At 37.5% G+C, this 9,611-nt stretch overlaps 1 protein-coding gene across 1 annotated transcript in view; it reads left to right on the top strand.

The window, feature by feature from the left end:
- LOC145992152 (TLC domain-containing protein 2-like) overlaps positions 1-9,611 on the top strand; it is a 106,730-nt gene that overhangs the window by 78,479 nt on the left and 18,640 nt on the right. Inside the window, exon 2 of the mRNA XM_083128425.1 lies at positions 5,609-5,691. Within this exon, the coding sequence (XP_082984551.1) occupies positions 5,609-5,691 (83 nt within the window). The remainder of the gene's footprint in view (positions 1-5,608; positions 5,692-9,611) is intronic.

The following is a 9,611-nucleotide window of genomic DNA, read 5'->3' as shown; positions in this document are numbered from 1 at the left end:
CACGTGCCTCCCCGATGGCTCAGTGGTAGCGTCGTCGCCTTGTAATCAAGGGGTCCAGGGTTCGATACCCAGCGGAGGCACAAAGTTGTTCAGATCCCACTTTAAACCATAGGTCCAGTACTGATTATCGTTATTGTACATCAAGTGGACTTAAACACCAGTTCAATGAATCAACAATTTTCTGTGTCCCCCCCCCCTGTCTGAACTTGCAGCCCTTAGGCTATAGCCTAGTGGTAAATCTCCCTGTGTATTGCAGGATTATTTCTCAAAATATACTCCAAGTTACATACTGAGCGATTTCGTCACCTATGTATATTTGTCGAGCTACAATTTTACAGGCCATCTTCTCGTGAAACTGTCAGACCGAAGCAACAAGAGGCACGTGACACGGCCACATTGAGTTGTAAAAAAAGCATTTACGCATTTGCCTGAACGACAGAATGAGACATGATACACTCTATTGAGATAGCGGTCCAATCCGAGCAACACACGCGATATGTGCAGATTGTCGTGCTGCTTCGGTTTAAAAAGGCTGCATTTATTACTGAGGGCTCGCTTCCAAGCGATCTGTGTTGCATGTCGCCTCGGTCTGGAAGTTCTTACGTGTTATCTTGTCCTATTGTTCGTGCATGTATGGTGAATGCTTTTTTATAGATTGAAGGGGCCCGTGTCACTTGTCAGTGGCAAGTTGTCGCTTCAGCGTGAACCCCTCTGTCGCGTGTCACTAGTCGCCTATGGCGTGTACATTTTCTTATTATTATTATTATTATTATCATCAAATGCCATTTTACCTGTTGATTAATTTTGCACCTTAGCGGCATGACAGCCTGCACAAGAAGCCTGCACGTTTGATTGGTGAAATCCTTTAAGGATGTGACATGGTGCATGCGTCGCTTGAACCTTATGTGGCACTTCGGTCTGGTGGTAGTGCATGCGCAGTAAAACGTTTCTACAGATTGGATAGTTTTGTTAATTTTTTCCAATATTATACCAAGGTCTTGAACGAGACCGGAAGTCTCGAATACTGGGTCTCAGTGCAAGGTGCGAAATCCCGGGAAGACGGGGGGAATTCCCCACCACCAACGATCTTGTCCTAAAATTCCCCCCCACCAAACTTTTCGGGGGGGGGGGATTTTTGTTCTAACAACATAAGATAAACAATTAGTTTTGAAGTCAAATATACTTTACTGGAATAATATCTAAAACATACAAGGAACGAACAACAAAGAGCCTCATCTCTAAGGACACTGAAACCAGCAATCCTCAGAACACATAAATTAGTCCGACTTGTTATTCTTTCTCCATTTCTCATTGGCTTTCGTCAGTTACTGCAAAATATATTAATAGAACAAGGCAAAACACGTAATAGCATTTACGCATAGATGTGAATTTTATGTAGGAAACTATTATCTTCTTAATATGTCTTAATTTTTGCCTCACCCCCCTTAGTCACGCACATCATTGTTCATAGCATTATTAAAATCTTAACCTCAGTGTCTATCTCGGACTCGTCTCGGAACCATCCCTAGTACACTCTCTATTGACATATTTAGGTGATCCTAGATGGTGGGGTGTTGGACTGCTACGCAGGATTTTGATTGATGGATTTGGTGTTTTAAGTCCACTTTATGCACAGTAAGGCTAATCGGGACTGGACCTACAGTTTAAAGTGGATTCCGAACCACTATGTGCCTCCACGGGAATCGAACCTGGGGTGCTACGCAGAAGATCAGAGTTCCAGTGGGTGTGCATAAGGTGTGTGTGTTGTTCTCCTAACCACTATTAAAAAGGCTGGAGTGTGGTGCTGATCACCTCACCTACAAAAAAAGGCCTAGATTACATGTGGGCCGTTACCTCCATATTACCCTATGTGCCTTCATGGCAGGGTGCAGTGAGCATGGTCATGGAGAACTTTACCCAGTGGCGCATTTAAGGGAGCTAGTGGCTTGTTGAATTAACTAATATTTTAACGTACGTACTATAACACTGAGGATATCATAAAGCAGTCATTTTTCAACACTGAGGCAAGGTGAATTATGGTCATGCGCGGCCCGTGAATAATTTTCCTGGGGGTTCACCAAAATTATGCAAAGTGGACTTATCTAAACCTTTTGAGACACTACACGCTTTGGTTCGTAGTGATAGTACTGGGAAAATTATCAAATTTCGGCCGGTAGATTACTTACAAAGTTAATTTGCTTTATGTTCAGATAACAGTGACAGCACCAAGGAGTGTGTGTGTAGGGAGCGATCATTTTAATTTAAGATTTTCGTATGGTATTGTATTTAGGGGTATCTCAGAATTCAGAAAATATTCTTGCCTCAATTTTGCCTCTTCCACTCTTGCCAACTCTTTTCTGGTCCCACCACGTCAAATATACTATATTATTGAAACTGGATCCTGAACCTACAGTTAAAAATACAAATCTCTGCCTGCTAAAATGAGTATGTAACAGTAATTGAACCCAAGACCCCTTGATTACAAGATAATTCTTATATAAATATTCGAAAGTATATTGCTAAATCAAAGCGATTCGATTCTATTCTATGCAATATTTTAACTTCTCACAGAGCAACAACTACACTCCTTCCAATACACAATCCACCTCACTCCACTCAATGTATCACCACGACAAATATATTTCAATCACCAGCCACGCACTTTAAAACAAACTAACACATATGGAGACAATGACACGTAACAAAGTCAAATGTGCACATCCCGTTGAACACCCTCTCTTTCTAGAGTATAACTGATCTCACGAAACCCAAACAACTTTTTGGTTGTCTTCTGACGTAAGTGCGAAATGCCTTCATTGTTAGGTTAGGCTTGAATAAACAGTAAATACTACATTTTTGGTCAAGCACGGTAAAGTCCCGAAAATTGCAGTGTATATATTCTAAGACAACTAAACCTAAAAAGCCTAACATGTCAACGAAAGCATTGTCTGACATAAGAAGACCAAAAGGTTGTTTAAGTCTTGTCCAATAAGCGACCCCTCGCACTCGCGCTATTTTTGACTTTCGGGTCTGAAGTGTTTCCATCTTAAAGAAGAAAACTCTGAGTGTGTAGGCAAGTTATTTTCTATCATATTTATCTTATTTGTCCCATCATCTTTACTTCTAGCTTTCATTTGGGGTCACCTCTGCATATATATTACACCCTCTTCATTAATCTAATAAGTCTTGTAAAATATAAATAATACAAAGAGAATGCCAAATGAATTCAAATTGAGACACACAGGGCAACACTGGAAGAGAGAAGAGCGTGGTTCACTCCAGCTCGCTGGTGATCTTATGAACTGCACATGTCCTTTTTGACGAGACAATTTTCCTGAAGTATCAGACTGCATGTATTTTCGCCATATGTACGTGTCGAGCTTCTGCTAGCCGTCCTATGCTTTTAGCATGGTAGAGGTTGCCTTGCGGATGTTCTAGAGGGGAGGGGAGCTGAGTGGCTCTGGCCAGCGGTTTCTCCTTCTCAACAAGAGAATTTGCCACTCTACGCTTATGAACATCTCAGTTATTGTTTATTTTGTATATTACGGGGGGTTCACTGCACATTTGCGCTATACAGCCAACCGCGCCTGATTATGGTACAGAAATATTGGATGGAGGCTATGAGACTACTTGAGAAGAAGAGAAGGAGAAAGATTAAGAGTAAGAGAGTAATAAAGGAAAAAACAACGAAGAAATATTGAATGAAAGAAAGAATAGAAAAACTGGAGAGAATTGAGACATAACTAATTGGCTCCGTCCGGAAATCCTCCACCCTCGATTTCGGCCACAATTTCAAATGTTTTCGTCCAAAATGAAGTTTCTTCTAAGAAAGGGTGTTTTTAACTAGCGCGGAAGGGCATTTTTAGAGATCTACATGCTACGAAACTTACATTTTTGTACTATTAAAAATGATTACCTACGTAACGTCATTACGGTTTTTCAGGGCTTCCATCATGGATTCATGTCACAGGCACATGTCTACACATTTTCTTCTTCTTCTTCTTATGAATGACTTGTGGAATGGGATAATTTGCGATATGTTCTAACGTGCCTTTAAAGGGACTCTGTAGATAATAGCGGGTAGCCAGAGCGGAGTGGAGGTGGGGCCGCGGTAGTGGTAGGGGGCGGTAGGTCAATTTCCTCAGGGGCGGAGCCCGGAATGGGTGGGCAAATGAATACATCATATAAATGAAATAACATATCACAAAATATACCATTCCACAATTCATTCATAAGAAGAAGAAGCAAATGTGTGGATGTGCGCCTGTGACATGAATCCATGATGGAAGCCCTGAAAAACTGTAATGACGTTACATAGGTAAGGAATTTTAATATTACAAAAATGTAACTTTCGTAGCATGTAGATCTCTAAAAATGTCCTTCCGTGCTAGTTAAAAACACCCTTTCTTATAAGAAACTTCATTTTGGACGAAAACATTAGAAATTGTGATGGAGGATTTCCGGAGTATGGGTGTGGGTGGCTGCTACGGAAATATGGCCGCAAGTAGACTTCCACCCCGCAAACTTTAAACGGCTGTACAGTCGTAAATATTTGTTTCCGCGCTCCAGAATTTTGCTTTTAACAATTGGCAACACACAATCTTCCTTAAAAAAAAAAATCGCTACCGAAATTGAGGGGGGAGGATTTCCGGATGGACCCCTAATATGAAGATCTCATCCAGTTATTTCTAATTATAGTCACTGATAAGTAAAACAAAACCACACGATACATGGTTGCAATGTCCAACCCAATAACACAAACTTTCAGTTTATCAACCCAGAATATTAAGATTAATATTCAACAACCAACTGATCAGAAGATTCAGCCCCATAATCAACACTTAGTTCAGCAACACAATCTTCTAATTAAATAAAATATTACTTTTAGAAACTGCAAAATACTTTCTTTCAATTTCCATAGTTACACATCAATACAATATTACACATATAGAATTTAATTTGTTAAATCAATAAGAATTATGCAGGAACAAAAGAAGAAGAAAATGTAGGTACTGCTCAATCGGTAGTTTCAGCCCATAATTGTGTTTCAACAATTACAACACAGTCTTTCAGTTAAAAAGCAAAATACATATAAACTAAACACATTAAATTATTTGATAGAATTGGACTCTTCTCAGAATGAAAGAAAGAGAAACATGTGACAATTGCCATAGAGGTTGAAATCGTTTGAATTTGACGTCACAAATAGTTAGTTGTCCAATTACGGTTGTAAGTTCAGATTAATTTTATTATTACTAGGAATAAAGGTAGTGAGAGTAAGGACTACATCAGTAACAATGCCGAAGGGCAATCACCTCACTACCGCCAGATAAGTAAAACTTGATATGAATCACAATTTTGCACCTTACATGTGTTTTAGGGTGTACAATAATTCTGACTGCCCCCTCTACCACTCACAAAATTTCTCTGGCACTGGCAGCAAAACCTCAAACTTGGAATTTTAGGTAGAGAAACCTCAATTTTGGTAATTGTAGTTTTAAATTTGATAATCCATGCCTATCATTATAACACTGCATTATTACACTTGCAAGGTAACACTACATTTGTACACCTGCATCTGATTTTTTTAATTTAATTTTCTTTTCAGTTTCTGGGAAACTCCCGCGATAAGAGAGGACCTCATAGCAAAGTACACTAGGTCGGGACACACAGCTATTGCTTTCTCTATAGGTAAGTGAGTTCTCAAATTAGTGTAATTTACATTTTTAAGAATATGGTGGAATCATAGTCATATATTAAGATTCATGTGTCTGTGTGTGTTTTATGTAAGAAGAAATTATGAATTTTTGCCATATTTTTTTTAAAGTATAGTGAACTTTCATTGTTATATACCTGTACTGCGATTTGATAAAATTGAATATTTGTAAATCTAAAATTGTATTGAGTTGTGGTTAAGATTTGCTCACTTTGCTTCTTAAGAATTACATTCTTGTGTGCGTGAAGTTTTTTAAAAATATAAAATAAATTAATGTGGCTTTTCCCCATCAAGGATGAAGTCTGAAACATTAATTTTTACATGCATTAATAATTATAGCAAGTCTAAATCTCTTGGCAAAGTACAGCTTCAGTTTTCATCTTAACCGGCCTTGTGGAAGGAATTTTGCATTCAATAAAAATATCTAATTTCCAACTATAACTAAGTAGAGGAGATTAAATAAATTTTGAGAAAAAATGAATGAAAGGTCAAGAAAAAGTCAAGAATTTTGGATTTGTTATTTTGGTAGATACCTGTTGAAGATGATTTTGTATAATGCCATTCATTATCTAGTGCTTCATATTCAATGAAATGAGCCATCTAATTTTGTTATGCAGGTAAGTCTAATTCGAGATTTTCTATGCAAATTAGGCAGGAAGAATTGAAATACTTTGATGGAGAGAGAGAGAGAGAGAGAGAGGGGGGGGGGGAGAGGCAGGCTAGCTATCAAAGTAGAATAATTTAATATTTATGACAGTGTTGTTTGCATATATAATTTTAAATATTTAACATTTCTTCATTCTCTGGAATATTAGAAAGGAGGGTGGAGGCACTAGTTATGGCCATCTTAAGGAAAATATACAATAGTGTACAAATTTTAACATGATAATAATTTTACTGATAGCTTACAAAAATTATGATCACTGGTACAGAGTCAGTACATTATGGATAAGCATTAATAAATACAAAGAAGTTAATCAGAAAAGAGTTTTAAAAATATTAACCAAGCATGACACTATTCTTCAGTTATGGCCACTTAAATTCACTTATGGCCACCGATTTTCCCCACTTATGGCCAACTTGTCTATGAACAAATAATGAAGTAATACAGACGAAACACAATATGTTAAAGATAAATAACATAGTTTTCAATGGATGAACATAGTGTAAATGTAGTTGAACAATGTAAATTAACATTAGTGAGAAACTAGAAGAGAGAATTTGTTCTTATTCCACTACAAATACAACCTTAGGTATTGTTAGCTTTGTTTAAATTTGTTTAGCATATTTCGTATGCTATTCGTTGTGTAATAAGAAATGATTCATGCCACCAACAGTCAGAGGTTAGGCTAAGGAACTTCAAAGTAATCAATGCACATACATTTTGACATCTCTTTAACATTCTTCATCCTTCCTGTGTAAATGTACCTATTAATAGTCTTCCTCAGCTTCAAAATGTTTATACCTAATCCCATGCAAGAAATGAAGAGTACAGAGAGAGGTCATTCATAGGGTCTTGGCAGGGTGTCAGCTTTGGATCAAAATAGATTGCATTTTTCAGTCCGCACCATCTTATTAGTTCATTGTTCTAAAGTCTACTCATGAATGGGTGCCTTGTGTGTACCACATATGTAAGGAGGAAGTTAAACGTTAATTTTTTCTCCTACTAGTGTAGTACTCTAGTGCCTAGAAAAAAATCAGGGAGGTTTTTGTGAGGAGCTAAATATCAGAGTTGACAAATTCAAAGCCGATATATCAGCATCAGTATCAGGTCAGCTGTAGTTCTTGTATGAAGTCAACAGCTAATCTTTACCTCGGTCATTGTAAATGCCATTAGGACATTTTTGACAGAAAGCCATAACTTTTGTAAACATTCACTCTCCTTTTTTTGTCATGACGCCAAACTAGCCTTCTATACCGTGTTTGTTACAACTTGTCCCGCTTCCCGCGCTAGCTGATAGCTGGCTTTTCTAGCATAAACCACGTGGCATTGCTGCTGCAGACAGCGTGAACTCCGTGCTGTGGAAAGTCGAAGCCAGGCAGCGTCTACGTAAGCTCCTCTCTTCTGGCTTCCATTCGCTCCTCGCTGCCCAGCAGACTACTTTTTCCTAGTTTCTCATTGGCACCGAAACTGTTGAGCGATCCCTAGTGCGGGAAACAGGACAGGTTCTAACAAACGCGGTATAGGAGTGGGAGTAACTTGGATAGCAGTGAATGTTGGGGAAGATCAGTTGGTGCTGATGGATCAGAAGAGTTAAATTTGGACTTCATTCTATAATTCACCCATCAATGAAAGAGGTAGTAAGTCGAATCTTCAGTTAGACATAAATGTTACCATTCACAGACAGCTGCAGTCAACCTCCATGGTGGATTGGTTATCACAGCATGCTACAACACCAGGTGTCCTGGATTTGAATCCTGGCCTGGGCATAATTTTTCTATGCGAGTGCCCGTCATATTATCACTCATCCTCATCATCGCGATTAGCCAAAAGTTGCAGAAAAGCAGAGTAAAATAAACCAAATGAATCAATCAGTCACAGGCAACTGGAACTTGCCATGTTCATTGATTATTGTTTGATTAGAGGGTTACATTTTTTTTTCTAAATTTCTCCTAGATGCCAGGCCAGACTAAAATGTAGAACATTTCCAGGAAAAAGGATGTCATCTGATTTATGTCACAATATTGTTGAAACAATGAACTAATATTTTTAGTGTTTGAAGAGAGTGGGACTGTTCCACTGTCTGTGAGGAAGTTTTTAGTCTCTTCGTACCTTTTTAATGTGTTGTGTTTGCCGTGTGCAGGTCCCTTTACAACCGTGGTCTTTTAACCTTTCTGAAGGGGCTTTTTGCACCCCTTTTTTAAAATCTCAGGTAAGGATTTTAAAGAGAATATTTCCCCATATACATTGAAGGGTGCAAAATGGCCGTACCTGCCGATGCACCCAAAAGTTTTACTTCATCTTCATGTTCACAGTGGTCTCTTTGGTAGGGCATCTGACAGACAGCCATGCAGGAGACCTGGGTTCCATTCCTAGTATGGATGATCTTAAGTGATAATTTTTCGACAATGTCCTGGCATAACGTGTCTCTGGCATTCACCCAACCTCTGATTAAGAGGTTAACTACTATGGATGGGTCTGTCAGACTGCTGTTTTGCTATTTTCAATTTCTGACACTTTTCACGTGACTTGACATGGTTATAGAAGAATACTGTAAAGCAGTTTTCAATTTTAATTCACTTGTTTAGCTAAAGAAACGTAATGCAATTTATGCAAAGAGGAAGAAAATCAGTCAAAAAATGCAACAATGCCTCCTTTATTTTTTTGAAATTCCAAATTCTTAAAATTTGTACATTTTTATGTTGTCAGAAGCATGGGCGCTGCTAGAAATTTTTGCAGGGGGTCGGGCAAATGATAAAATTTTTATAGTAGATAAATAATAAGTATTATTACCATGGTTATAAATGTTATTATATGAGTACAATAATAACAAAAATAAATTTTATTTGAAATAATAATAATAATTATTATTATTATTATATAAATGGAGAGAGACGATCCACCAAACGAGTGAATAATAGCACATCTATTTATAATTATTTATTTTGCATTTTATGCAGTTAGTATCTAAAATGCATTGTGATATTAATTTTTGCATGTCTCATTCAAGAAAAGGTTTTAAATGTTAGTTGTTTTTTTTTCATAAAGTTTGTTGTGTGACCTCTCACCTACAACTGTAATTATTTGAATTTTGAAAATTCAAATAATTCTTTGGATGAAATAGTAGAATATAACCTTGTTCCTGTAATTTTCACTCAGTTTTTGATCCAATGCATTATTACTTTAATTTTTCTGTTCAAATACTAACCAAATGAACTTTATTTGTTTTAACAA

The sequence above is a fragment of the Lepisma saccharinum genome, chromosome 9 (genome assembly GCF_977018435.1).
Source record: "Lepisma saccharinum chromosome 9, izLepSacc3.1, whole genome shotgun sequence".
In the NCBI taxonomy this organism is placed as follows: domain Eukaryota; kingdom Metazoa; phylum Arthropoda; class Insecta; order Zygentoma; family Lepismatidae; genus Lepisma; species Lepisma saccharinum.
The sequence above is the reverse complement of the archived record's forward strand: the minus strand, read 5'-3'. Positions and strand labels throughout refer to the sequence as shown.